Genomic DNA, 27,981 nt, shown 5'->3' on the forward strand with positions numbered 1-27,981 from the left:
AAAATATACTGCTAATATTTTGTATTATTTGTATGTCATGCCGGTCATAATCATGTAAAACAAAATGCACAAACATTGGGAAGAACACATACAGTAGAAATTGTATATTTTTTCACTATGTGGGTTTTATTTGAATCCAGGTGCATTCACTAATTAGTTACTCCTCTTCCTGGCTGACGGTGTACTAATGACTTTGGCTGGAATGAAAACCTGCAGACTCATAGCCTTCCTTGGCATATAGCTGCTCATCCTCACTCCAGACAGTAATGAATAGCCAGTTTAACAGACCAACTGAGCTAACCACCAGAAAAACAAAGCACATCCGATTGTTTATAGCATCTAATTTGTGTCCAAGACTCAGTCCGTGCTGTTCTCCCTGCATCTGCACCTCCGGTCTATCTGCACAGTCTGAGGGGACTACCCTCCCCCTGCTGCGTCCACTCCTTATGCTGTGTTCCTGGAAGACTGAAAAGGAGTAATCAATGAGTCATGTGTCCTGATTACAACCAACTCCCTATGGAGCATCTTCAAAGGGCTCCAGAGGAGATGGAGAGAGGGAGCATTGCCCTCCATGGGGTAATTACAAGTTGGGGCTCCATGGTTTCTACTCCTTTTTCTGTGGAGAGTCAGGCTTAAAGACAGACCAGTTAACAATTGAGCCAGTCCTGTTAGCGCAGTGGGAGGCGTTTCCAACCACCGGTGGTGCATGCCATCCAAAATTATACAAATCCACCCTTATGCTCACACAAAAAGCCCACTGTTTATGGTGAGACTGTAACAGATGAGGAGAACATTAACAAAGACAAAAGATACTCAAGAGAAAGACGTGGAGAGTTTTCAGGTTTGGTGCAGCTGAGTACATGCCTGTCTGTCCCAGGAAAACAAGCCAAATGTTTATGAGTTAAAAGGGCCATAAACCTAGACAAACACAATTAAGCACTGTCTGGATGCCTTAGGCCTCCTGTTTTTCTCCACTATAGCTTATCCAATAATATTCACAGAGCCAGTACCAATTTTCAAAAATAACTTCATAATGTTATGTATGTTAATAAAATATTTTTTCCCCTATTTTTAAACGAGGACTGTCTGTTCAGGCACCACTGCAACTGAAAGGCCATAGAGTTGTAATTACTATTATTACAGTTTGATTAGCAGCTGCATAACTGAATCCAGTGTTGTGCATCTGTTGCCAATTTAGATGAGATCGTTTATTATTATGACTGTAAACAATGGTTAATTAGAGCTTAAAATGATGACTACATCGAAAGTTTACCAGGAGTGGCAGCATGGAGACAGTTTGGCTGATGGTGTCTTTGGGTTAAGACTCCAGTAATCTCTGTCTGCACGGTAGCAAACAGAGAGGGGTGATCAGAGACAAAACAGTCATTAGCCTCCTATGATGAGGGAGAATAATACAGCAACTGAGTGGGTTTGTGAGTGTATGTCTGGAATTGTTTAAATGTAACCTGTGTTATGGTGTCAACCAGGGGATTCCCATGCAGGTCCTATAGGTCTTCCTATGAACCCCCCCCCCCCCCTTTACCACATACAAACAAAATCTACAAGAGATGAGGCATACATAATGCTTGTACTGCTTGCATTGTTATGCTGGTGTACTGCACTCACGCATACATGTTGGTAGAAATGTCAGACTCTAATTTCTTTGCCAAAATACTCTACTATAGATTACTTTAAATATTTCAACTTCACCACCATAAAAAAGCAAAATCTTAACAACATCATCAGGAAACCAGCAGTCCACACTGGATTATGTGCTTCATTGTGGTGGTTGATTGCAATTCTATTTTTGAGCATATCTATTTAAATGAGGCGTAACGACATTGTTTAAATATAGTATGCCACCAAGAATAATTCATTATCCATTACTGCCCTCTTCTGGACAAAATGTAATTAGCCGACAAAGCAGACTGCTTTTGCCATCCTCTTTTGATTTAGTGTCAAAGGTATATGGATCTTTAATAAACAAGATAAGTTGATCAGCAATATAGAATTTTAAGCTTTATACAATATAACAGGTGATATAATAATTGATTAACTAGGCATATTTTGCGACCTGTAATACAAAATGAATTGTGTTGTTTGTGAATGCATGGAATTAAAAAAGATTAATATAAGTCTGTTATATGGGTCCACGCACGAAGTATAATTGTGCATTACAGTCGAGTATTCATATAGTCACAATAATACCAGCAGTTAACGTCATTACTTGTTTCCAATTTCAATGCTGTCAGCCCCTTAATCTAAAACAGTGGGAAGTCACTCAGCATGTTATTATACCAGACCTATTCATTATCACTCAATGGAAAACCGCTCTCTCCCAGTCGAGTATAACTGTTGGCATTACGACGTGTCTGACGGGCCATGAAGGCAGCATCACACCCTAATTTTTCCCAACATCCGGGACCTTTGTATCTAACCACCGGGCAGTGAAAAGCGCTGGAAAGGCGGACTGATGACAGCTGTCAGTGTGGACAAAAACACTACCAATCTCTGAATGGCTCTCCCCTAAACCTCCTGGAGAAAGGGACAACGCCTTGGCAGTGTCGCGGTTGATTTGAAGGTGTCGCGGAGGTAACGTTACATATTTGGGATGGGGAATATGACGGGAGGATCAATGCCAGTTTGCCCTGTCTGCCTCTCAGGAGAGTCGAGGTTAGCCCCACTGGCTAGCCAAGCTAACTACCCAGCTAGATCAGCGTTGGCTCCCAGAGATAGTCGTCGGTGCTGGGGGTCATTGCTGGGGCAAGTACATGTGTGGATAGTTCTCGTTTTTGTAAAGCGCTCGCTTCAGCGGTGGCGGAGGAATAACCTAAAAAGGTGACGCTAGCTAACTCTTTAACGAGAATTCCGAGAGGACGAAATGCTAGTTAACGCTAGCACCTCTAGTTAGCATACAGTTGAGCTGGCTAACCCTAGTCAACGTAAATGTTAGCATAATTAGCTAGCTAACGCTCACAGAGCAGTACATTGAGATACCTTTTAACCTAACTCTATCCCTTTCCTATGGCCATGGTCTAGGTATATTGTTAGATTTGTCTGTGGTTGGAAAACTGCCCGAGTTAACGTTTCAGTAAGTTAGCTGAAGATGGTTGAATAACGTAAGCTACGTAATTTATCATCTTGTTGTATATTGACCATGACTTATCATTGATTTGTTAGCAAGGGACGCTGAGGTGGTCAAACTATTAAATTTGATTTATGGCTCCACGGGGTTCAGATCATCAAACGTCTTCAATGAGTGCTCATGTCTCTCTTGTGTCTTCTGACTCAGCTGGGTTCTAAACTAGGCGTGTTCCCCCTGTCTTTACCAGCAAGCTATAGTGCTCTTTTGTTACTGTGATGTCACCAATATTGTCAAGATGTTCCTCAAATACATCATCATGTCGATGATGAAGAATACTATAATGCCAGCTAATGCAAGCCAGTAAACAATCGTGGTTTCAGATCATTTTCAAATGTATAGCTTTATATACTCATTCCCTCTGTAAACATCAGTAGCTGTTGTTTATTTGAATGCTGTGTTCAAATGCTGAATTATAAGGATGCAGTGGTCCTGCATGTCACGTTAAAGCTGGTTCATGGGAGATGGGGAGTGTATGGGTTGTTAGTGAGATTGGCGTGAATAAAATCATACTCTATGAAATGTAGTTGAAACTGAAGAATGTACATCACATTATTCCCTAACTTAGCTTTGTTTACAGACTATTAGAATACGCTTCTTTTGTCTCTGCTTTTTTCCTGCAGCTGTCGACATACGCTTCTGTGTATTTTCTGGCCTTGCACATCATTGGTGGAGCTACAGTTGCAGAGGCAACATGGGGACACAAGGCTCTGGTAGAAAGCGTGCCCCCGTGAAAGACCGGTTCTCAGCAGAGGATGAGGCTTTGAGTAGCATTGCTCGGGAGGTAAGTTCAAACTCCATCATATACACCCTGTTTTTTCTAATTTGGGTCAAAGTGGAATGGATCTAGGCTATATTCTCCCTACATTGCTCTATTCATGCAATGTTTAATCAATTCTAATGTAATTTTTATCCTGCTCAAATTGTCTTGTTTATCCTTCTCCAGATGATGGGCTTTTTAAGCATAGGTGGAAGATTGCTTTGTCAGTCTCGGATGTCGTTAATTTGTGCAGCAGCCCCATCACAGCACCATTCTGTTTAAAACACAGGGATCATGACTATACAGATGAAACCATTATATGCATTAATGAATATTAGTGGCTGACACTGCACTGGGGCTGAAAGTGAGCCCTTATTAGCTAAAACCTAAATGTAATGTATTGCCAAAGCTTGAAAACGTTAATGTTTAAATGGGATATTTTCAGTTGCATCTATAGTCAATGTTGTATCATTAACTACACAAAAAATGCTTTGACCGTCTTCTAAATGTTAAGCGTTTCTATTTTGTGATACCTTTCTAAAAAAAAAAAAAAAAACGAAAGTATTATTTATGAAATTGACTCTGAATAACTCAAATAAATGGATTGGAAAAAATCTAAATATGGTCAATTTGGGATTGGCATTTTGTGCCAGACAGGTTGTTTGTTTTTTCCCTAATATTTGCAGAAAACATTATTCTTTATCATGTCCAGGTAATTTGTTTTTCTAAAGATTGGGTAAATTATTCAACTATATTTGTATCTTTCAAACATTAGTGGTTTGTGATTCTCTTTTGTGTTCTTCTTAAAACCAAACTATTCATTACAACAGGGATATATTGGGACTACTAACAAGTGATGGCGTAAACATAAGCAGTTCTGGTAATCAAGTGAACTCTGACTATCTCTGCAGTTTAATAGGATTTGTCGTCTGTACTGTTTGTGAACAGCTCTGGGTAGATTTCTTGAATATTGGGAGCAATTTCAGATTCAAATGCAAACTGCTAAATAATGTGTCGCGTGTTAGGCTTGCTTGCTAAATTCTCCATTCAACACCCGTGTGTTTGATTTGAAACGTGGCGGTCATAGTCGTGTCAGCAAATGAGACTCTGACGCATATACTTAAATGTGGATATTCAGGTTCCATGGTTGATGTATTTCAGCTCAAGTGAGTGGAGACAGCTGGTTTGGACTGCCGAGAGATTGACTTGACTTGTAGTGTTTTCATTTGGGGGAGAGAAGCTGCCTAGCCTGTAACGACATGCCCTGGGATTATTCCATTTTGTTCCACAGCAGGGCTGCCATTCCTTTGCCTTTTTTCAGAGTGAGGTAGCCAACAACATGAAATGCAAAGATCAGTTTTCAGAGTTTTAATGTCTCTTTTTATTGCAGGTGTAAGGGGGGAAAAAAAGCCACATTATCTGCAGATTGTCTTTGAAGCTATATGGTCACATTATTTCTTGTTTTTACAGGTAGAAATGTAACACTGGATAAGTTGTCTTCTCTTAAATATTTGCCTTGGCCCATTTTAAGAATACTTTTTTTATCTGTGCAGTTTCTCACTCTTGGGCACTAAGCACAACGGCTCCATTTGCTCTCTTTATAGTTATGCAGGCGGTCATAGAAACATGAGTCATCTGACCCTCCCAGTCAGGTTTTGAATTTGAATCTCTTTGTGGAGCAAAGCAGAGATCGGATCAACGGTGCAGGGAGCTCAAGCGGTCAGTGTCTAACCCGCCAGCCTCTCAAACAAATCTTCAAAACACTGCAGCTTCTGCCTTGTGTTGTCTGTGCCTGGTTAGGAAGAGTTACTGCCTGCCTGCGCCTGGCACCAATCACTGCTGAGAATGACTGTGAATTTGAGCCTACACCTTCCACAGCTCAGTTCTGAGGCCTCTTCCATTTCTGGCCACTCAGTCCTTCTGAATACCAGCAGCTTGCTTAGTAATCTGACAGTGGCCATGTGTTAGAATTAGATGATCATCTCATTCCTGTTGTCCCTCAGATTAGGATCTAAGGGAGCGAATGGTACTTGAACAAGGCAATCATTGACTTTTGTCAGTGTACAAAGGGTGTGTGTGTGCGTGCGTGTGTTTTTTGTGGAAGCTATAGTTCATAGTTCATATGATTTGTGATATCAAGTCATTATTGTAATGGAAAGTTTTTCACTTTCTCTCTCTGTAGACTGTCGGCAGACAGAACATCTTAGTGTTTGTGAACAACCGATGGACAAGGACTACCTGTTTGATCAGACTTCATCCCCCTGTCAATGCAAGCTTTTTAACACTAGTTGAATTTTATTGGACATTTAAAATTTCATGTTTTTGTCGTATTAGAAGCAAGCAATGACTGTTTTCAAGGATTAGTCTGGTGTCATTTTAATGTTGCAAAAGAGACCAAAGTTAAGCTGTTAACATAAGATGGAGTGACTGTGCAGGCCTATTTATTTATTTTTTTTATTTATTTATTTTTTTTAAAGCTGAAGATATACGTTTTTGTATTTGTGTGTAGTAGTATGTCTTCACTTTTTGATGTCTATAATGAAGTAACTTGTTGATTTAGCAATAAGCAGTGTATTTGTCGTTAAACCTGCCTGGGTTTATTGCTAGATACAATTCTGTATTATATTTCATTGATGTTGAAGCATTCTGTTTACATATCAGCACCTTCCTTTTAATATACCTATTGCAAGCTTATTTCCTACCAGTTTAATTCATTTCATTGGTGCTACCCTAACCGGGGTATTAGCTCAGTATACACAATTCATTGTTGGGAGCACTCCAGATGAGCTCATAGAGGATTGCTGGACTCGTACTGCCCAGATTGCTGTAGGTGTGTTTGATGGTGAACTTTCGGCTGCTCAGGTTACCCTTCCAGCCTCATGATATCGCCGTCAGAGAGCCGGAGCCGGGGCAGGATGGGCCGGGCTATAGATAGGACAGAGACAGAGCGCTCAGCTGTGCTGCTGTGCATAGCGGGTCATACTGTCGGACTGCTCAACAGGTGCAGAGCACAGCGTTGGCCGTATCGCTTGCTTTCTCATTTGCTCTCTCTTCATACCCTCGCATATGTACTTTTTTTTTAAATTTATTTATTTATTTATTTTTAATATACCTTGTACCAAGTTTGTAAATGTTTGGCCGTCAGTTAGATTCCAAAATCACACAGAGCGGCCGTAGGAATTACCCCACAGTGCATGAACGTTCGTTCATAAAAGGGCATTTAACCGTAGGTGTTCATGCAGTTTTACAAAAGAAAATCTTACATAGTACACAAAAAAGGAATCACAAATCATTCGATATAAGTCATTAGTGATGATGGAATTTAAGATTTATGTATTGGCTACTAAATGGGTATTACTGTACCTCACTCATCACCCTAACTTTACTTTTATTCCTTTTATGCAACACTAGGCTTGGAGGCAAAAATAACCTGAATATGGGTGGTTGTTCATCATTATTATAAAACTGTTTGTTCACTCCAGGCTGGTATTGAAACAGGAATAGCCTATGCACACCGGCCTTCTATTCTGGCAGTGCAGATAAGAAGTTGCTGGAATGCCGACAGTGTTTGTCTGCTGTGCGATACTGTACACAGTACACCACATGCTGTATTTATGGACTGTCTTTTAGCAACAGATAAAGGCCTGTGCTCCATAAGCAAGCGTGCCGTTCTTTGTTGGTGGGATGTTCAGTTTCAGAGCGTATAAATGGTATTATGGAAGTGATGGAAGGATGGTATACATGGTCACCTGTGTGACTCTTCAGGGCTGTGGAGGCGTTTGCCTAAATTAGCTCCTTGTGCTGAGCTCCTGGCCCCCAGAGGAGAGTTTGTCTTTGCGTCCCACTTGTTTGTGCTATAGGTTCAGCTAGTTCTGAAATTGCCTCCGTGTTTATCGACTGTGCAGAACCACACTCTGTTTTCTCTTGATCCTTGATCCCCTCTGTCAGTTTGTTTGTGCACTATTGGCATCTCCCCCGTGAGGTCTGTACGTCAGCCCTCCTGGAACTGATGGTTAGCACATGTTGGTGATGAGGCGTCCCAAGCGCTGTGGCTCACGGACTAAACTGGTCAGCTGAGGGCACACGGTACAGTGTGAACTCTGTGGTGAATTTATGCTGTCCATATTCTATCCTGACCAATAGTTGATTTAGTAAGTTTATAATATTTTTTGAGAGTGAAACATTTAATCATCGTAATATATCAGCCAATATTAATATATTTTTACATTAAGGATGAACAAGCATTTTTTTTTTTTTTTTTTTATAAGGAACCATATGAATGTGTTCAGTGGAACAATTCTACTGCTCTCTAGTGGGTGAACTGTGACTTAGTAACTGTTTCTAATTGACCTCAAATATATCTTTGGCATTTCTGTACTCCTGCTTCTTGTTACTTTTTGGCCAACATATACGGAGGTACCTGTACAGTTGTAGGTAACTGCATTATTCCTAGTGTGAGGTCACCAACAAGTCTCCGTGTGCTCTGTTGTATTGAGCATTTAAAAGGCAGTATTCTCTACAGTAAGTAAATGCATTTTATTCTACACATGACACATTATCCTGATGCTGCACATAACTGTCCTCTCCACTAGATTGTATATATGAGAAAACAAAGCAGTTCTGCTTCTTTTTTCATTTTGTTTTTTAAATTTGATTTGTTTGATATATCTAAACAATAAACTACAATGTTATAACCATGGAACGCTTCCATAAAGTCAACCTAATCATTAATTAATTAGTTTCCAGCTGGTGAAAGAAGCTGGGCTTATCAACCATGAAGAAATGTACATTTTCCACGGTCTCCTTTCTCTTACAGGAGACTCATGTACATCCTACTGTGTGATTGGTTGTTGATTGAAGATATTCTCTTCATTGTGTGTTTTTTGTTTTTTTTTCCTTTGCACTCACTGGGTGCGTCTTCCAGAGAAAGGCACCTTTACGAGTTTCCAGTAATGGCTAACAAGTGTGTTCATGTTGTGTCTTACAGGCGGAGGCGAGGCTTGCAGCCAAGAGGGCGGCTCGAGCGGAGGCCAGGGATATTCGAATGAAGGAACTTGAGCGGCAGCAGAAAGAGGTATAAAAAAATAAAAAAAAGTGGATCTGATCGGCAAAGATGCACCGTCTACCCATCAAGGGAGCTAATGCACCATAACTGCTGCTCTCAGCACAGATCAACTGGAGATTGAATATGGAAACTGGCCTTGTTTTCGCCTCTATTTATTTATTTATTTGGGACAGATGCCACATTAACTGACTCCGTGTTGGCAAGCTACTCATCTGCCTCCATAGTGCAGAGGAGCTGCTTGGCCTTATGCCTTAAAAGACATTTTTAGATTAATCTGACGGTTCATATACATAAATATATACCCACAGGAAGAAAAATGAAAGCGCTGCATGTCCACAGATGAAACCAAAAGTTCTATTCCTGAAGTGAATGTCACCCAGTTTTTTTTTTACGTTTCAGCAGTTTTGAGTGAAGTATGATTGTATGTTTTTGGTTTTTCCTGGCACTTCTCCCCCTGCCCAGCGTTCTTACTTCTCCTCCAGCAGTAGCACCAGAAAATGGGGTCAGATCCACCAGTGGATGGTAGGCGAGCATGAGAGGGTTGCAGCCGCTCACTCCACTAACCCAGCCTGTTGTGTGGGATTGAGCCCCAGTCAAGCCTGACCATTTAGCTCCACTTGACTCCCAGACTACACCTCACTGTAGAAATATGTATTTGCTTTGGAGACACTGTAATCTGTGGTTGTGTGTTTTCATAGAGCATGCATTGGCCTTTGACTTTATTTAGGGTGGGTGAGTCTGCAAGCAAGTAGGCGGTTTGGACGTTAAGTTTTACTCCTCCAGCTGCTTCAGAAAGGATGGAGGCTGTTGAATGTTGATGAACAACTTTTGCATGCAATGGATCTCTGTGTTTTGATGCAAGAAAGAGAAGCAGAGGTTTCATTGGGTGCAGTCTTGTTGCCTTTAAAAAAAAAAAAAAAAAACAGATGAGACACAAATGTGCAATATTACCTGTTTTTGTGTATCACTAATCTTGCTGCCATGCTTGAAGCGGATAACATTTGCAATTGTTTATGACATCCTTTTGGTTATAAACATGATCACCAAAGTTGTTTTGCATGTTTTGGTCTTTGCTTAGCAACTGTTGAGCGTTGCAGTGACCTTGCCGCTCTATTTTCACTCTGTAATCTTTCCCAACTTTCCTTCCTCACTCCAGGCTGACTCAGAAAAAGCCAGAGGCTCTAGTAGTAGTATAACCAGCCGTCATCGCCGGGTCTGTATCTCCCCCACACGCTTCCTCTTTGTCTGCCTTTGTTTCCGTTCTTCTTTTCTCCTTTAATCCTGCAGTTAATGTCTCATCAGACATATTCCTCTCTGTCTGCTTCTCTGCTGTGACTCCATGTTTCCACACCAACAGGGGCTGGATGATGATGTCATGTCAGTCCGCAGCTACAGGGTGCGTAATGCATAATAAATCTCTGGAAGTTTTTTTTATTAAGACTGCTCTCTCACAGGGTCACACAGATGTGTGAAACGCCATTGTTCTTGTTAGGGAAGTGCTTGTTTAATTAATGCATTTGGGTGAAATACTTTTATTTGGTAGTGTTTTGCATCAATGCATAAAATGGTTGGAACGTGAAGATTTCTCCTAATCTTTGCTTTTCTTTTTGTTTTTAATTTGAAGTCAACATCATCGGCGACACGTGACTTGGGGTCTAACAGTCGATCCAGTTCCCATAGAAAAGATGTGTTGGTGCGTTGTGAGTGCACAATGTGTATACATGTGGAGTTTGGCAACTGATTGATTGGATGAACTGATTCTCAGCATGTAACTGGAGTTCATGTCTGGCTAACTTTAACGTGCAAAGCAGAATTCACTCTGATTCAAAAGGATATGCTTGGATACAAACAGCTGATTTAAGATTTCCAAATTTCCTTGGTGTTTCCACTTTCCTTTCGTCTGGCTCATCTACTTCTGCTCCAGTTATTCTCTTTTCATATCGGCGATTCACCTACGAAAGATTAGGTTATACCTGGAGAGAGACGTGTCACTGAAGCCACTGTCTGTTGTACTTTATTCTCTACAATGAATTTCTCCCTGAATCATCTTTGAATGCTTTGCTGTGTGATTCTGATGTGCTGACACTAAACTTTGATATAGACTGTTCAGCTTTTAAAGTGTTGGGAATGTTTACCTTGAAGAGACATTTAGTGCAGTTCTCATCAAACACAGAAACTCAATGCTGTTTTCAGCAGGATTACGTAGGCAGCGTCTGCATTTGCACCTGTTGATACAACAAACTCAAGGCTGACTGTGTTTTCAACATTATAATAACACACAACCACCATAATTGTCAGAGTGACACTTACAGATGTTTTTGTTCTTGACCGGTCATATAGAAATGCAGCGTTTGCTTGCGTGTTGGATTACTTGTTGCCTGTTGAACAACTAACATATTGTTGGTGAGACGCGTGGAGTGTGTTTCTGCTAGCGCGCACCTAACGGCTTCCCAGCTGTTTAATCGTCGTAATTCTTGTGACTCCTGTTCTCTCTTCAGTCTGATGGCCTCTCCTCTAGCTCCACCCTCAAGAGTTCCCGCTCCACTGTATGTACCTATGTGATGATCAGCTGTGTATCACTGCTTCTACGCTGCTTCTTCCTCTAGTCCTTTTGCCTCATTTTTAATTTTTGTTGTGGGTTGAACAGAGTTCTGTGTACAGTGACCTGCATGGCCATAAAAGGGCCTCATCCAGCTCCTCGAAGAAAGACCTGCTGGTCAGTGTACCCCTGTTTGTGTGTCTTCTGCAGCCTTGAGCATGGAGGCAGTGTCGACTAATGATGGTGGCTTGCCGTGATGATTTACTGCTGATCGACTTTACCCGTGATAAGATTGACTATTTATTGTCTTGTGAAGTGTCACGTAGATGTTGGCCAAGCCATGTTGAGTGTGTCTGAAAAAGATGGTAGTCTGACCCTTGAGGATACAAATTGTTATGTTGGTGTTTGTTTTGAGGTCAACGTTATGTTACTACCCTTCCAGACTGGACTTTACCACGATCAAAGGAACTACTCCAGCCTAACGAAGACAAAACCAACGCCTCCTCCCTCCACCTCCACCTATCGGCCTCGGGTCGGTCCCCCTGACAGTGCTGTCCAACTTTCAACCCTTTTCATACACAGGCTGATCAGAGCCAGTTGAAGCAGTATACTACCATCTGCATGGTCTAGTTTATTGGACATTTACGTATATGCATAACAAACGTGTTGTATAACTGCAATAAGAGACATTGTTTGTGTCATAAAGGCAAAGAGAAAATCATGGTTTTGAGGTTGGTGTAGTTTACCCCTGTGAAGCAGTTCTTGTGATCATTTGAATTTACGTAGATTACTTGCTGACTGACAAAGGTGGTTCTTCACCAGTATTAAAACATTCCACAGTGTCACCTGACCCCCCCCCCCCTCCCCCCCTGCTCCTCAACACTTTTCCCCCTAAAAGTTACAAGCTCAGCGAAACATTCATCCTGTTTCCCTTTTCTGCAGCTCTTTAGTCTCTCACACTCCAAGCACAGCTTTCCTCTGTCCTCTAAACTGACATTTCCCGGCTCCCCTCCTCTCTGACAGGCCACCACTTCTTCCTCCTCCACCGTTGGCACGGGGCTGCCTCGCAGCTACAGCATGGTCAGTTTCCGTCCACTTGAGTCGCCAACGTCTCTCTGTATGCCTCATGTTGCCTTCAGAAGTAAACATTCCCCCCTCTCGTGGCCACATACATCTGATAGGATGCTCAGGGTGGCTGGGACTGCTTATATTTAGCTCCTGGACACTCTGAGCTCTTGGCGGTGGCCAGAGATTGGTGCTTCCTTTAGATAAGGCAGAAGTTTGCGTGAAGCCAGGGCTTTTGTTGTAGAGCACTGAAACAAATGGCCTACTTCATGTTTTGAAATGCAGAGTTTTTCTGTTTATTGCATGGCCCAGAGAGTCTGTCTCTTTAGCTAGTGCGCCAAAGATTCATGCTCCCCCTCTGTGTGTTGCTGAGCCCTGCATTGTCTCCCACGTGTGCCCTCAGGCCTCTATTTGCAATGATGCCGGTCTTAGCGGCTCGGGATACACTTCAAGACCTGTAAGTCTTCTGAATGTTTGTCAAACAGCGTTAAAGCAATGTCACCACCACAGCAGCTAACCGTTGTGCATGTGGCCTGAAGTCTGTCCTCATGTTGATCCCTTGTGATGTCCTCCTCCTCCCATCCGCAGCCCTCTGAATACAGCTGTTACTCCTCTAGAGCCAGCTCCACCCGCAGCAGCCCCGTGGTGAGCACCTCAAACCACCGCCACCCCTGCATGATGTCAGATTACACCACGCACACAGATGCCCGCTATTAACAAGCTTCCCCTCGCCCCCTCTCAACAGCAGGCCTCCCTCCTCATAGGGACGGTGTTGATCACCCACAGCCTGCTTTAGGGAACAGCATTGTTGATTGACATCAAAGTGTGTGTATTAAGGAGTGCTGTGCAGGCTAAGATGTTGTAGCAAGATTGTCTTGTCTAACTTTGCTCCAGTTCGTGTATTTGACGAAATGTTCCTAATTGCATGAATCAGCCTTCCGTATAGTGTGAGAGTCTTTAGAGTAATCCAATAATCTGTTCAATACAGAGACTGCTACTGGATGTCTACGGATTGCTGTTTTGAACGTGTGTGTGTGTGTGTGTGTGTGTGTGTGTGTGTGTGTGTGTGTGTGTGTGTGTGTGTGTCGTAGAAAGCCTTGGGCATGTGTCCATCCTACGTTACTTTGACTCCTCATCTTGTGCGTGCGTGTGTGTGTGTGTGTGTGCGTATTCCTCTCAGTCTTCCTCTGATGATGACACTGTCAGCAGCGTGTCCCAGGATCGCTTCAGCAGAGGCCGCAGGGACAGTGTGGTGAGCTGTAGGGACCGGGCTGTACGAAGTCTAGACTGATGTTCTACTCTATCACTGTAGTAATCTAAGCTTTGCAAACTATTTGTTTCATTCTATTGTACCGCACAAGAGCCATTTAAACTCCTTGACCTTTGAACAGTGCTCTCTTCTGACTGTATATTCCGTTTCTTTCCTCACTGATGGTCTTCACTCTTTGGCCCTCTGTTGTCCTTTGTTTCTCTGTCCATACCTTCCTCCTCCTCCTCTGTGTGTTGTAAGCAGTCGTCTGACTTCTCGGACATTAGTGAGTCGGCTGCTGATTATTTCAGCCGCACCAACCGGAGAGGCAGTATTGTGTCTGACTTTGATGATTTGAGCATCCCGGATTTGGACGCTGTAAGTTCACAACGGTGGGCTGAGAAGTGCAACCCCAGTGATGCATGGTGAAAGATAACATTTGGTTTTCAAAACTCATCCCACCATGTGTTTTTGACTATAAATACGTTAGGTGGTTTAAGTTCAACTGAAGTGGATGTGACTGCAGTGTGTGCAGCAGCATGAAAGAAAAGAATCTTCTTTTAATAGTGGTGTGATTCACTCACTCGCAGTGTTTCGTTTGGTTGTGAACTCTTTATGATCTGTGAACATGCAGCACTTATCCAAGACTCCTACTAACTCCTGAACTAACTCCCTGATTTACAGATGCGGAAACGACTCCAAGCATGACATCACAGGATGGGTCTTCTCAAAATACTGATGATCTGTTTTTATAATATTTCTTCTCTTTATTTCAGCTGGACGACAAATGTGACAAGCAGTATACAGATTTTAGTCGGGTGAGTGCATCATGATTTAGCTTTTTACTTCATGCGTTCAAATTCTTCACTGAGCAATGCAGTAGTCAGTAAGTTTAATCTCACACCGAACAATAAGTTGATTTCTATGCCTATCCTATGAGGATTTGAATTTGGCAGGATCACTTAAGGGCGATGGTGTTGAATAACCTGTCTGAGTTGTGCTGCGCTGTTTTTCCTGACTGGAGTATTGTGGTACTTTGTGTTCTCAGCCGTCTTCCCGATGTGCCACACCGGGCCTCTCGGCAGCCACGTTAGCATCACTGGGTGGCACCTCGTCACGACGGGGCAGCGCAGACACGGGTAGCGCTTATGACCCCGACACCAGTCTGAGTGAACTTAGGGTAAGGCGCACAATACACACGGTGTCACACTTCTATAGAGTTTACTGTATATACTGACGAAAAAATGCTCTCGTATGAATTCGATTGTACTTGTACCAGATGTCTGTCATCACATTGTTATAGAGTTTGATGCTACTACATGTCTTCTGCATATAAACCTTCCACAGCATTTTCTCTGTTCTGCCCTCTCTGCTTTAATGTTTGTTAACTTTTTTTAAACTTGGGTGCCCTGGTCAGGTGTATGCCAGCTAGATTGTTTTTGAGATGGCAGCACGGGTGCTTTGTTCTCTCCCCTTGAACCCATCCCCCCCTCTGATGCCCCAGTTCACCCCGACCGTTCCTTTCATCTGCTCTACAGGATATCTATGAACTAAAGGACCAGATTCAGGATGTAGAAGGGCGGTACATGCAAGGGCTTAAAGAGCTGAAGGTAGAGGGGCTTGATCTCACAGCATGCCTTCTCCTGTTCTCTGGGAGCAGTCAATACCCCCCCCCCCCCCCCCCCTGCCTCCCCACTCATACCCCTCTGTAGCTCCTAAATCCACAGTTGTGTCTTTGCATGCTCCCAGAGTGAATTGCGTATGGTCGTTCTTTTGCATGATCGTCCCTCACTTTCTGTTTTGATCCAACTTGCTGGTCGTGGCCTGAATGAAGACATCCCCACAATTCAACTGGGTTCAAATTGTTTCAGAAGAAGAGTTAAAATGCTCCTCCTGCTGACCAATAACAGCCATGCTTTCAATTCTGATGCTCTTCTACCACCCACAGTGTACGACGACCCTCTGGCTGACTCCTGCAGTCACTTTCAGCGGTTTCTCGCTTTTAGAAAGAACACTGTATGTTTTATTGATAAGAGTAGTTCACTAACAAACCTGACTCCCTTAGTGTTCTTGGTAGAGTGTGATACTGCTGATGCACTTTAGCGAGATTACTTTTCACCATCTTGTTTCCTGGTTGTTCACTTGTAGTTCTCTCTTTCAGATCCCCTTTTCACCCCAATGCCTTGTTTCACTCCTGCTAGTGATTGAGCGCATTTTAATTATTACGTGATCAATAGCACCACATATTAGTCACAAATGACCTGTTTTCAAATTCCACAAAATGTGGTACAGAATTATACCTTTAGTCAATGTTACATTTATAAAAAAAAAAAAAGACGTGTGTAGTATGTTTGGCCAATGTCTGTTAAAAGGAATTGTTTTTATACCCGAGAGCCCAGCTGGTGCATGTACTGCATGTGTGAGCTTAGCTTTAAACCAATTTACTGTTTATTAACATGCTCCCACCCTTATCAGGAGTCACTTGCCGAGGTGGAGGAGAAATATAAGAAAGCCATGGTATCGAATGCACAGCTGGACAACGACAAAGGCAACCTCATCTATCAAGTGGACACACTAAAGGACGTCATAGAAGAGATGGAGGAACAAACTGCTGAGATGAAGAGGGAGCTGGAAGACAAGACAAAGGTGCAATTGCCTGTTAAAAGGAAAAGATCCGAAGCTTATTTTAGTATTAAACCACATGTCAGGAATCTATTTCATGCAGGTAAAAAATGCTAAATATTTACATGGTGGGGTTGTGGCTGAAATGTTCCGTCTATGGTTTCAGGAACTACAAAGACAAAAGCACACGTGTACAGTCCTGCAGCATAAACAGGACGAACTGAAAGAGGGAATTCGCCAGAGAGATGAGCTGATAGAGGTTAGGCCGCCCTCCCATTAGGAAAAAAAAACCTGTTTCTGCCAGCGTGAGCACATCGGACTGCTATTCTGTCAACACATTGAAAGGTGTTGGTGCCTCTGTGCAGGCTGCAGAGGAGGCTCTGTTCTGCAGGAACTTGATAAGGATTGATTGGCATTTGCCTGCCTCTAGGTCCTCTCTGTCCCTTCTGATGTTTGTCTCCGTTTCATTGTCCTATCTGACTCTCAATCATCATTTCTGTCTCAGCATAATCTCCTCAAATTAGTCTCCTCTCACCGTGTTTCGCCTGTGCCTTTTCTCTCATTTTTGTATTTGTTCCATTCAATTATTCTGTTCTTATCCTGTACTGTCGTCTTGTCACTGCTCCCAACGCCGCTCCAGGAGAGCCAGCGAATGCAGACTAAGTTAGACACCCTCACCAGAGAGGCGTTTGACCTGCAGGAAACCATAAACTGGAAGGACAAAAAGATTGGGGTAGGAGGTCCCACAGGGGTGCTCCGACAGAACATGGGAGGCAAAAGATGATTGTGCATCCACCTCTTTTGCCTTTCATGCCGTGTCTGCATGTTGGAGATCCTTTAGGCATTAGCACATACCTGGACACATTCACAGTATGGAATTTTGCATGTCGAAATAACAGGGTTGTCGGTTTGGATCCCGCGACCTCAGCTGACAATGCAAGTGCACCGGCACCGTGTTAAAGTCTGCAGTGGGCAGCCTGTGGAATAGAAATTGTTTTGTTTAGTTTGCAATGTCAACTTAAAAATAAATAACTATTGTAGCATGACATGCATGTTCCACCTGTGGTTAGGTCATGAAGTCAGACTCTTGGTGATGAAAGCATCATAGTTATTTGTAGTTTTCACAAAGTGCAAAGTCAAAAAGATCGACCTCCTCACTGATTCTGTATCTTCAGTCCCTGCTCTCTTAATCTCCTCATCTGTTTGTTTGTTTCTATGTCTTTTTTTGTTGGCGTGACGTTCAGTCACTTCATGTTTGTGCATGGGAGATGTCTTGCTGTAGCTTGTGGTGTTGCATGTCTGTCCACAGTGGATCAAACTTCTCCTCTGCCTCTTCTCCACTCTCTTGTCTTTTCTCGTCTGTGTGGCCAGGCCCTAGAGAGGCAGAAAGAGTACTTTGATTGCATTAGGAATGAGAGAGACGAGCTCAGAGATGAGCTTGCTGACATCAAGGGGAAGGCCAAAGCAGGAGAGGTAGGTCTTCCTAAAGTCCCAGCAGAAAATACAAGACCAGAGGAATGAGTTGGTGGCCCCAAAACTGCTTTTTATACTTTTCCTTTTGGTTGGAACTAAGCCAGTAGATGCTATCAGACCTGCTATTGTGTCGCACTTTTTACTTCTCAGTCTTTGTTTTTCTTTCCATTTCATTTTCTTGACAACTGACTCACTACTGGCTGGTTTTCCATAATTCATTTGGTACTTGACCATGACTACAGTGTACTATATCCAATTACTGGTGGATTTCTTATTTATAATGGGTGTGCATGTAATGTCACTGTACGTAGACACACAGTAGTCCACATCTGCTTTTGTTTATCACATGGTAACAATGCCGAAGAGATGATTTGCAAATAACCGTACGAGAGATTCAGAATGGTTTTTTTTTTTTTTTTTTTTTAAATCCAGACACGGCTTTAGAATAGGAACGGGGGTCTTTAGTTTGTGCCGTCAGGCTTTGGTTAATGCAACTTCAGACCGCCAGTGTTAAGCTACACGCATCATATATATATACACATGTGTATCAGGGACCCTTATTTTTGTCTACAACAGTCCTGTGGCATCATGCTCTGTTGCTGGTGTGAAGACACTCACTGCTGTGCAGATCAACACCGTCTGGTAGAGGGGGGTGGCTGGCTGTTCCACAAGAACTCATTTTAAGATGCATAGCTGATTGTGTTCGGCTGTTACTTACAATCAGCCATAGTTTTTAGCTTGTTCATAGCGATACGCTAGAGGCATAAGAAGCCCCCGTATGGCTGCAGGTTAAGAGGGGAGTTTACTGCGAGCAGGGCGGGTGAAGAAGTCACAATTCTGCAAAGGCTCGTGCAGACCGCACAAGCCGTTCATCCCTACTGGCAGATTACTCGATGAGAGTAAAATATAACCTCAAGACTGTTTCAATCTCTGATGTACAATAACAATAATTACATTTTCTTGCTTATCGCCCAATAACCTTAATAACCACCGGTACCGTATATCGTGCAACCCTACATTTGAACAGCCACAGACAACTGACTGTTCAGTTCGTCCTACAGATCATTGTCATTTACCATGGCCTTTTACTTTTTCAAGTTTTTGATTTTTCATCGAACTGTTTGTCTTCTCTCATGCATGCTGAGGGCTGTAGTATATAAAGAAAGTGAAATCTGTGCATATCCTGGAACCGGTCCTCAGTAAACGTGTGTTCTCTCGCCACAGACACATGGGCTGATCATCATCCCAGACAGCACTCCTAATGGAGATGTCAACCATGAGCCTCTGTCCTCAGGAATCACTGTGGTCTCCCAGGAGGCCGCCCAGGTGCTGGAGTCTGCAGGAGAGGGCCCGCTGGGTGAGTCGGGGATATTGCTCCTGTCCACATGAGCGTTTCACATGAAGGCTAAATACACTGATCTGATGGGGGTGTGAGTGGTTACAAGCACCAAAGCTTGTAATGGGAAAGACGACTCCAGTTTGTACAATCAGCATTCTCCATGTTACAGTAAATTGCATCAGCTTAATGTATTTTCCATCCGTCTTGCAGATGTCAGGCTACGGAAGTTGGCAGAGGAGAAAGATGAACTGCTGGCTCAGATCAGGAAGCTGAGGAATCAGCTGGAGGAGGAGAGACAGAAGCACACAAAGATGGACAGTACGTGCATAGACGGGGAGAGGATGGAGAACGGTACAGACCTACACATTATAGAGATGCAGAGTAAGTTGGCCTTATAATTATGTACCTGATCACAGATTGTTTGAATACTTGTATTTTCAAACTCACTGGTTTCTGTTCTTCTCTGTAGGAGATGCCAACCGACAGATTAGTGAATACAAATTCAAGCTTTCTAAGGCAGAACAGGAAATGGGTACAATGGAACAAAATGTAAGTTCAAAATAAATGTCTTGTCAAACTAAATAATAGTAGTAGTGAATTATAGAAATCTAATACAGATATGAAGAAGTTAAGTATGTTTTGTCTCCATTTTCCAGATTAACAGACTTGAAGGGCAAGTGTCCAGGTACAAGTCATCAGCAGACAACTCGGAGAAAGTAGAGGACGAACTTAAAGCAGAAAAAAGGAAACTTCAAAGAGAGGTAAAGACACCGACTAGTGCTTTATAATATAAAACTTGAAATGAAGAAGGCTGAATATAACTCCATCGCTGGTTCAGTCATTCACAAATGTCTAAACACTACTGACCTGCTGTCGGCATCATTTCCCCCTTGCATGTGACGGTATCCTCTCCAGAGATCAAGGTTCTCGCTTCCTGCTAATTAATGTCTCCACCTGTCTCTATCGTGATCGGGTACTCGGCTCTCTAGTTAATTGTGCTTCAAACTACTTCCTGCTTCCTACCGGACCCTCATCTATTCATCCCTCATTACATGGTGTTCTAATGGCTACCAGACCAAGAAGTCAGGGTTGTTTAGCTCTTGAGGTCCCTCAAGTCAGAACGGAACTGTGAAAAAACTTCTTTTAAATATTGCGCACCAAGAAGCTGGAGTAAGTTTCAAGAGACCATCAAGTTGAAGGCCCTTGTTTTTTTTTTTTTTTTTTGGGCAAATTCAAAGATTTGTTGAATTGATTTGATGTTGAGATCTATGAATGCTCAAAATAGTAAAACCATAACATCCTTGGTTATTATTGATATGTTACAATGTATTATTGATGGTTGGTGTTTTTTATATTGTTTTGTAATTTATAAGACTTATTGAATGTGTTACCCATAGTGTCCAGTAGAGGGTGCTGCCTGTGGGAGTCAGAACCACAGCGCCATCAAAATTGAGCCCCCGATCTCAATGGGTCTTTCCAGGCTAAATTAAGATTAAATATAAACCTTTTCTTTTTTTTTTTCTTTCTTTTTTTTTTCTTTTTTCCCCCCACAGCTGCGCACAGCTCTAGATAAGACCGAGGAGATGGAGATGACCAACAACCATCTAGTAAAACGCCTTGAGAAGATGAAAGCCAACAGGAACGCCCTCCTGTCACAGCAGTGAGGCAAGGCAGCGTCACCACAGAAGCCCTTAAACTCGCCCCTCAGACCTCTGACTGCCATATTGCGTCTGGAGCACATTTCCATTTTTAGGGTTAACACTTTAAGAATTGTAGCTAACCAAAAACACTTAAAAAAAAACAAAAAAAACAACTGTAGCACAGGCAACAAACTGAACTGTGTGTTTTGTCTGGTAGTGTTTTTGGAGGGATGACTCAGAAACTTAACTAATAAAACTATAAAGTTGCTGGGAGATGGATCTGAGGAAATTTCTCTACTCGCTACTTAATTTTTCAGAGCTTTGTACTACATGTTATCCATGAGATGTCTTATCTCTCTGGCTGGGTGCTTGGCTGTACTGTTTTTTTGTTTTTGATAAGTTGCATGAATGAGTATAATGATGCTTTTTAAACTATTCAACCCTCACGGCTGCTCCGGCCTTGCACCTTCCCAGCTTCCCCTCACAGTGAAGTGCCTTTTCACACTAGGAGACCGGGGGTTCGCGCCGCTCAATGAAACAAGAATTGTTTTTAACTGGTACAGAAAGATGTATTTAAAAAGGTGCAGTCATTATTTGAAAAATATGTAAAACAAACTGTTTCTGCTGCGGTTTCATTGAAATTTTTCAAATATTTAAAAGATTTCTTGAAAATAAATGTGTAATTTACAAAAGTGTGTACCATCTGAATCTTCTTTTTCTTACTCTGGTTTTAGTTACAGACCATGTGACTGGAATAAAGAGACTGTTACTATAGCATAAGTCATGGAAATACATTTGCAGGTTTGTTTCATTTTCCATGCTTTTAGGTGTTTCAAGTGTAATTGTCCAGAAGGTATTTGGAAACATTCGTGGCGGTGTTCATTTCCTTCACAGAGCTCTGCTTCCTCCAAACGTCTCACGTGTTTTAGACGGACGGGGAACATGTAGCTGTAATAAAAGTCAAGCAAGTGTGTTGGCACATTTTAGGTTTCATAAGGGGACTCGTGACACAATTCTGTTTTTCCTGGCAGCATGTTTCAATTCTTACTTTTAGAAAACCATGTGTAGCCTTGGCACATTTAAATAGGTTATTCAGAACAGGAATATTGTTTTTCACTCAAACATCTGAAGCCTTTTCTCATACAAATATTTTATTTACAGAACAAATCAAGTATTAAAAAAAAAAAAAAAAAAAGAGCAGCATGTAGGGTTGATTTGGTGATCAGATTTAGCACCTCTCAAATACTTTATAGAGATCGGGTAAGTTGGCGATCTGCAGCACACTGCCGTCCTCACTGAAGTTCTTCGGAGGACTCAAGAGGGTTCGGAAAGCTTTGAAAATGAAGTGCTCAACTTTCCAACGCCACGAGTTTACCTCAGCTTCCTGAAACAAGAATCACGTCAGTTCAATTATTTGTCGTTATTGTAAAGGAAGTTTAAAATGTGTCTAGCTCTAGCATTGTTTTAAACGTGAGTCTGGTGTTCCTGCACACCTGCTCCTCTCCCGGCTGGGCCGCTAAGATGTAGCGCTTCCTGATGGAGTAGAACATGCTGCACTCCTTGCTCAAGTCTCTGAAGCACTCCTTTTCATTGTCCCAGTTCACCTGCACAACACCAGCAAGCAGAAGCCTTGAGATAGTCTGTTTACAGAATCTCATAATAAATGAGGAGAGCGGTTCACCTCAGTGGCCAGGCGCAAGATGAACATGGGGAGGCCCTCCATGAGGGGCGTGTACTTGTCGAGCAGTAACGGCAGCCCTGTTAGATTGCCTTCCTACAATGCACAAAGCTCAGGTTTACAGCATGTGTAAAAACAACTCTTTCTCTCTCTCCCCCCCCCAGACAAACGCCACAATGTCCCAACTGACCTGGTCTATCTCGATGGAGAAATAGTCCTCCAGCATCTCGGTTTTCTTCTTCAGGAAGTCCACTATGTACTGAGCCAGGCCTTCTTTAGGACCGTCCTCTTCTGTCCAGCCGCTCTCCTCAGAGTCCAGAGCCAGCATAGCAAGGTCATAAAGTGGAGCTGGTGTCTGAATGCACATGATCAGCCATTTAAAATCACAACCTGTGCAGTTCATACAAACCATTCACAATCTGGACTTAACTCACAGACAGTCTTAGTATACCGAAGTTCCCAAAGTCATAGATGAGTATTTGGTAGAAAAGCTCCTGGCTGCAGCAGAAACAAGAGAGTGAAGTGGGACATAGAGCAGCAGTCTGAAACAACGTAACATAGCAGTGTGCGTGTCCTGTGGCTCTGACCTGAGTTTGGTGGTGTTGAGCAGGTACAGCTTGGTGTGATGTTGGATCAGAGTCCACTGTGGGTTGACGCAGCCCACAAACGAGTGGTTCTGCAGCATTTCTTGAAGCCCTGGAGTAAAAAAAAAAAAAAAAGTACATAAGCAAGTGAGATTTAATATATTTTGAGTTGTAGATTATGCTTAAAGATAAGGCATGAACATGAAGTTGCATAAAAGTAGTTGTGGAGATGAGTTGTGGCCTGGAGAAGAGAGTACAATCACAGGGAAGTATAGAGTTGCGAGAGGGGAAGACGGGGTTTGTTGGCGGATTTAACAGTTTAGCTATAATAGATGATGATGCATGTTTTGTTTACCTTTGTGTGTGTTCTCAGTGGTCTCAGCTCTGAGCTCTTTAACGCTGTTCAGTTTGATGACTCGTCTCTTGGGCACAGTTGCAGCCGTCAGGTCCTCGTCTACTTCTTCCTCCGGCTGCTGCTGCTCTTTTCTGGGTCGCTTCCTGGGTCAAACACACACACACACACACACACACACACACACACACACACACACACACACACACACACACACACCTCCAGCGTAAAGTGCACCCTGCATGTTTACAGTCACCTGTACTCTCCAGACAGTAAGTCACACAAGCTGACAGTGGACACACTATAACCCGTAACGGGCTGTGAAAATGTGTACGCATGTAATCACACTCTTAATGGGCGGCAGATATTTTTTGCCTCGCCATAATAGAAGCAACAAGTACCTGAAAAATGTATGCGGCATGAGTTACTTTTTCAGCCACAAGGGGGCAGAGTAGATCTAACATTTGAGGACTATAAACTTGCCATATGGTCATTTTATTAAAGTTGTAGAGAGACTGCAAAGAATTACCAAATCACACATCCAGCAGTGACGGGGCAACATTAACACTCATCTGGAGTCGTGGCCTTCTGATGAATGTTTTCCAGTTTTGGGTTTCTAACAACTACTGAGAGAAATATCTCAGTCTTTGACAGGATGTTTGACTTTTCTTCCCCTAAGCCGGTGGTGTTCACTGGATTTATCGAAACCTTTTAGCAGAAAACTGGATTAATGAGAATAGTCGGACTCGAAGACTAATTTGATTCCCTAAACTAAAACAATAAGCTAAAAGAAAGCTGTGGAGGTTTGATCATTCTGAGAGGGTTCATCATTGTAACAAATAAAATACTTATTAGTGAAGCTTTGAAAACAGCTACTAGCTATTAGCTGCTATAATGTCAGCAACAGGTAAAAACAAGTTGATATTTCGTTTCCGATTGGCCCAGAGGGAGATGACGTCACTCATGAGCGATGACACATGTTTACTATTGCATTCTTCCTCTTACTCAACGCCTCTGCTGCACGTCAATGTACGGATTTGCTGATGTTACAGGATTAGTCACACATCAAGACTTGTCCCGTCCTGATCTGGATTAATCATGATGGCACTGACTTTAGTCTTTCATCCTCTGCTGAACACACATACTGGCACACCCAATGTAGCTCTGGCGGGATTCTTTTTTTCACCTTTGAGCACTGTTAGCATCGTCTTCGTTGCCCTTTGACCCCTCTGCTTCCTGCTCAGCGAGGGCCATCAGCATTTCTGCGTCATCCACCTCCATCTCCACGCAGTCGGGCCGGGCGGCTTTGGTCGCAGCCCCCGTGCTGCTGGGACCGGCTGGTTCGGGGTCAGGTGGTGGTGGCGGCTTCTCTTTCGGCTGGAGGAAGGCGTCCAGCTTCTGCGCGCGACAATCGGTCCTCACCATCTGATGTGCGTAGACTCGCTCGCTAGACTCTGCCGCGGCGCCGGGGGACTTCACCTCACTGCCGCCTGAGACCGACAGCCCTGGCAGCAACGTCTGCACAAGAACACGCAGTGTATGAATCATCTCGACACTGTCACAATTCAAGTTTTTTTAAAAAGGGGAAAAAAATGGATACAGTGTAAAAGTGACAGGTGATCTCTGGGCGGAGTGCAAATATTTTATCATCACGAAAGACAGAGGTCAGATCTATCGCTGCGGTGACGATGCCAGCATCTTCGCAGAGATAGTGATCCGGCCGTCAACATACCTGAGTGAAGTACATGCGTGAGGAGTTGGAGCCAAGGAGTTTGCTCTCGACGTGCTTCTGAACGCTCTCGATGACGCTGTCCTCGTGCAAGAAATGCACCTCGTGTTTTGTGGGATGGACATTGACGTCCACATTCTGCGGAGCGATCTCCAAACTGTGGGGATTAGAAAGCAGCGGTGGATATCAGATGAAGTAGACCGTAACAGAATGCGTTGTAGAAAACAGACAGATGCGCGTTAAGTTACCTGAGGTATAGAAAAGGGTGCGTGTTCTTGGGAAGGTACGCAGCGTAAACTGTCTCAATTGCTTTCTTCAAAGCACTCGACTCCACCAGACGATCTGAGACATCACAGATCACAATCTCCATTCAACAAAGCGCTAATAGGATTAAACTATCTGCACCAGTGAGCCACATTTTCACTTTCCTGTGATACGTACGGTTGATGAAGAGCACCAGGATGCATTTCTTGACCGAGTAGTTTGCGTTGGAGATGTAGCCCTTCATCTTGTAAGCGAGCTTCTGATCCTCGCAGCCAACTTGGATCAGCTCCCTGGGAACATACCACAGAGCCGATGATGCAGTCGGAGTTTCGGTGATAAGAGGTCACAGAACTGCAGAGAGCATCAGAGCATATCTTTTTTTTTTTTTGTCTCTTTGTTGCTTAATACCTGCTGACTGCATTTCCAAAAACTCCTCGAATATTATCTACTACAGATGCATTGGGTAGAGTCCTCACATCTGCCACAGTCTCTCCTTGCTGGAAAAAAGAAGGCCATGAATAATATTCTCCTTTTAAGCAAAGAGTAATTCTTCACACCCTCATCTATAATACAGAGGTGATTTTTTTTGTGTGTCCGGTGTTGTGGAGCCAATCACGGTCAACGAAACGTTACAAGAAAGCACATCTCACCTTTTTGACAGAAAAACTTTTTCCTGAATTGTGTATGGCGTACCTTCAAAATAAACATGGAAACGCGAGTTATCCAAACACAGTGGCATTCATCAAAAGGGCAGGAATCACGTAGTGAAGCCAAGATCACAGACCTGCTGACCACATCTAGAATCCTGGAGTACTCATCACTGGGGCTCTTTAAAGCTTTCCTCCTGGTGGACACATTATAGAAGAGGTCCTCCACCTGCAGGCAGGGAGAGCAAACTATTGTAGGTCTCTGAACATCCATCAACGTCAGTCAGTAAAAGTTGATGTGCTCCACAACTCACAAGAATCTGGGTTCCCTGGTTGCCGGCACATGGTTTGGGAGGACCTTTCAGCTTGCTGTCGCTGTAGCTGGCTCTGCAGACAATCGATACATCGCCTGGTTACTTTCTACCCCTTGTAATGTGCATGTAATCTTCAAGGGAGGCGAGACAGTAGATGAGTGAGGCATGATTTCAAATGTTAGCATACCTGTGGGCGCACTTGGCGTCAGCTGTTTTAGTCGTTATGGTCACATGGGCAACGTGGCTCACACTAGCAAGGGCCTGCAAACAAGAACAGGCAACAGATGTGACGTACTCGCATCAAGATGTACGTCAACGTGTAATAACCTGAAGGCTGCTGCTGCTGCTCCAGAGCTCTACCTCTCCTCTGAATCCATAGGTTGCAATAGCCGAGAGGTCCTCAAAAGTCTGGAGTTTGCTGGTGGTAAACCTCTCACAGACAATGTCCATATCTTCTCTCTGCCTCGGAAATAGAACAGACGGCTTGATCAGAGAAAATGACGGCGTAGTTAAAAGACAGTGGCACAGAGAGACCCACCTACCAGTGGTGTGCACACACACTCTCTTGGCAGTGCAAAAACAAACCACTAAATCTGAACTAATGGGGGTGGAGAGGACCAGACTGGATACTAGGGAGGGCACAAGGTCCTTTCTGTTGTGTCTTAACTTTTTGGTTAAACTCTATAGTTATCACAAAGGGAAGTCATGGCATGGCATGAGTTTCCATCTGAAGGACACTTTTCCAACCATCCAAAACAGCTGTGGGCCTTCACAGCTGCCCCTGTCACACACACCCGGATGCCGGTGCCGTTGTCCTGAATCTGGAGGAGCTTCAGTCCGCCGTCTTTCACCGTCACCTGGATGTTGGTGGACTTGGCATCCAAACTGGAACATACGATACAAGTTAGTTACTATACAGCCTTGTTACATTTCAAGTTGAATCATCAGTTCGCAGTGTCACATGACTATGACGTCACCATAGACTATGTTACAGGTGTTGTTGATAAGCGGCTCTGCCACAAACGTGTTGTAAACACCGGTCGTGCCATATTGTCACCTGTATTGGTCCCACTGCAGGATATTTAAGCCACTTGTTAAACACCTAGCTTAAGCTCACGTTATGAAACATAACTGTGCCATGTAGCTAGTCAGTTACCAGTTTTCAATCAGTTCTTTGACGGCGTTGGCAGGACGCTGGATAACCTCTCCTGCAGCAATCCGGTTGACAACAGTCTCGTCGAGCCTCTGGATGACTCCTGCCATGTTTACAGTGCTGCTGACTAAGATTCAGGGCAGTTTAACCGCAGAAAATAGCGGCGAATACACTTAAATACGGTTAAAAATGTATATATTTAGGCTTTAATGTAGCATCACAGCTTGTACAAGAAACAGAGCATGGATTGGATCAGAGAGGAGGAAAAGGGTAGAACTCTCACTCTCCCTCAAAATCTCAGGGTACAGTGAAAGTCAACTCAACTTCCCTCAACTTTACCAATAACTTGTCAAAAAAAGATATATA

At 43.2% G+C, this 27,981-nt stretch overlaps 2 protein-coding genes across 12 annotated transcripts; one reads left to right on the plus strand and one right to left on the minus strand.

The window, feature by feature from the left end:
* Positions 1–2,405: 2,405 nt before the first annotated feature.
* lrrfip2 (leucine rich repeat (in FLII) interacting protein 2) lies at positions 2,406–22,705 on the plus strand. 11 transcript variants are annotated; one of them, XM_031875514.1, is made up of 27 exons: positions 2,406–2,592; positions 3,766–3,926; positions 8,890–8,976; positions 9,430–9,489; positions 10,124–10,180; positions 10,325–10,363; positions 10,592–10,660; positions 11,466–11,513; positions 11,615–11,683; positions 11,949–12,038; positions 12,530–12,586; positions 12,975–13,028; positions 13,160–13,216; positions 13,752–13,823; positions 14,085–14,198; positions 14,597–14,638; positions 14,869–15,000; positions 15,359–15,430; positions 16,296–16,466; positions 16,609–16,701; positions 17,083–17,175; positions 17,814–17,915; positions 19,140–19,272; positions 19,465–19,635; positions 19,724–19,803; positions 19,911–20,015; positions 20,808–22,705. In XM_031875514.1, the coding sequence occupies exons 2-27, from the start codon at positions 3,837–3,839 to the stop codon at positions 20,916–20,918; spliced, it is 2,268 nt and encodes a 755-aa protein (XP_031731374.1). In that variant the 5' UTR covers positions 2,406–2,592; positions 3,766–3,836; the 3' UTR covers positions 20,919–22,705. The 11 variants fall into 11 exon arrangements, with proteins under 11 accessions (XP_031731374.1, XP_031731392.1, XP_031731383.1 ...); XM_031875532.1 differs by lacking the exon at positions 15,359–15,430; XM_031875523.1 differs by lacking the exon at positions 13,160–13,216.
* On the minus strand, positions 21,240–27,917 carry mlh1 (mutL homolog 1, colon cancer, nonpolyposis type 2 (E. coli)). Its single transcript, XM_031875609.1, has 19 exons — positions 27,619–27,917; positions 27,257–27,347; positions 26,823–26,921; positions 26,650–26,723; positions 26,463–26,535; positions 26,286–26,377; positions 26,152–26,194; positions 25,910–25,998; positions 25,679–25,791; positions 25,486–25,579; positions 25,241–25,394; positions 24,695–25,026; positions 23,512–23,654; positions 23,160–23,268; positions 23,007–23,070; positions 22,763–22,927; positions 22,576–22,668; positions 22,388–22,498; positions 21,240–22,278 (listed from the first exon to the last, which is right to left on the minus strand). Exons 1-19 carry the CDS (start codon positions 27,723–27,725, stop codon positions 22,123–22,125), a joined length of 2,202 nt encoding a protein of 733 aa, XP_031731469.1. The 5' UTR covers positions 27,726–27,917; the 3' UTR covers positions 21,240–22,122.
* Between the last annotated feature and the right edge of the window lie 64 nt (positions 27,918–27,981).

Source organism: Anarrhichthys ocellatus, unplaced genomic scaffold (genome assembly GCF_004355925.1).
Source record: "Anarrhichthys ocellatus isolate YVR2014 unplaced genomic scaffold, GSC_Weel_1.0 scaffold3, whole genome shotgun sequence".
Classification (NCBI taxonomy): Eukaryota; Metazoa; Chordata; class Actinopteri; order Perciformes; family Anarhichadidae; genus Anarrhichthys; species Anarrhichthys ocellatus.

Coding starts and splice junctions, on each gene's coding strand:
- lrrfip2 (XM_031875514.1), top strand. CDS start 3,837: ATGGGGACACAAGGCTCTGGTAGAAAGCGTGCCCCCGTGAAAGACCGG. Junction 13,217..13,751: donor CCACCCGCAGCAGCCCCGTG/GTGAGCACCTCA, acceptor TATTCCTCTCAG/TCTTCCTCTGATGATGACAC. Junction 19,273..19,464: donor TGCAGGAGAGGGCCCGCTGG/GTGAGTCGGGGA, acceptor TCCGTCTTGCAG/ATGTCAGGCTACGGAAGTTG.
- mlh1 (XM_031875609.1), bottom strand. CDS start 27,725: ATGGCAGGAGTCATCCAGAGGCTCGACGAGACTGTTGTCAACCGGATT. Junction 26,536..26,649: donor GACGCCAAGTGCGCCCACAG/GTATGCTAACAT, acceptor GATTGTCTGCAG/AGCCAGCTACAGCGACAGCA. Junction 23,071..23,159: donor CTCAACACCACCAAACTCAG/GTCAGAGCCACA, acceptor TTTCTGCTGCAG/CCAGGAGCTTTTCTACCAAA.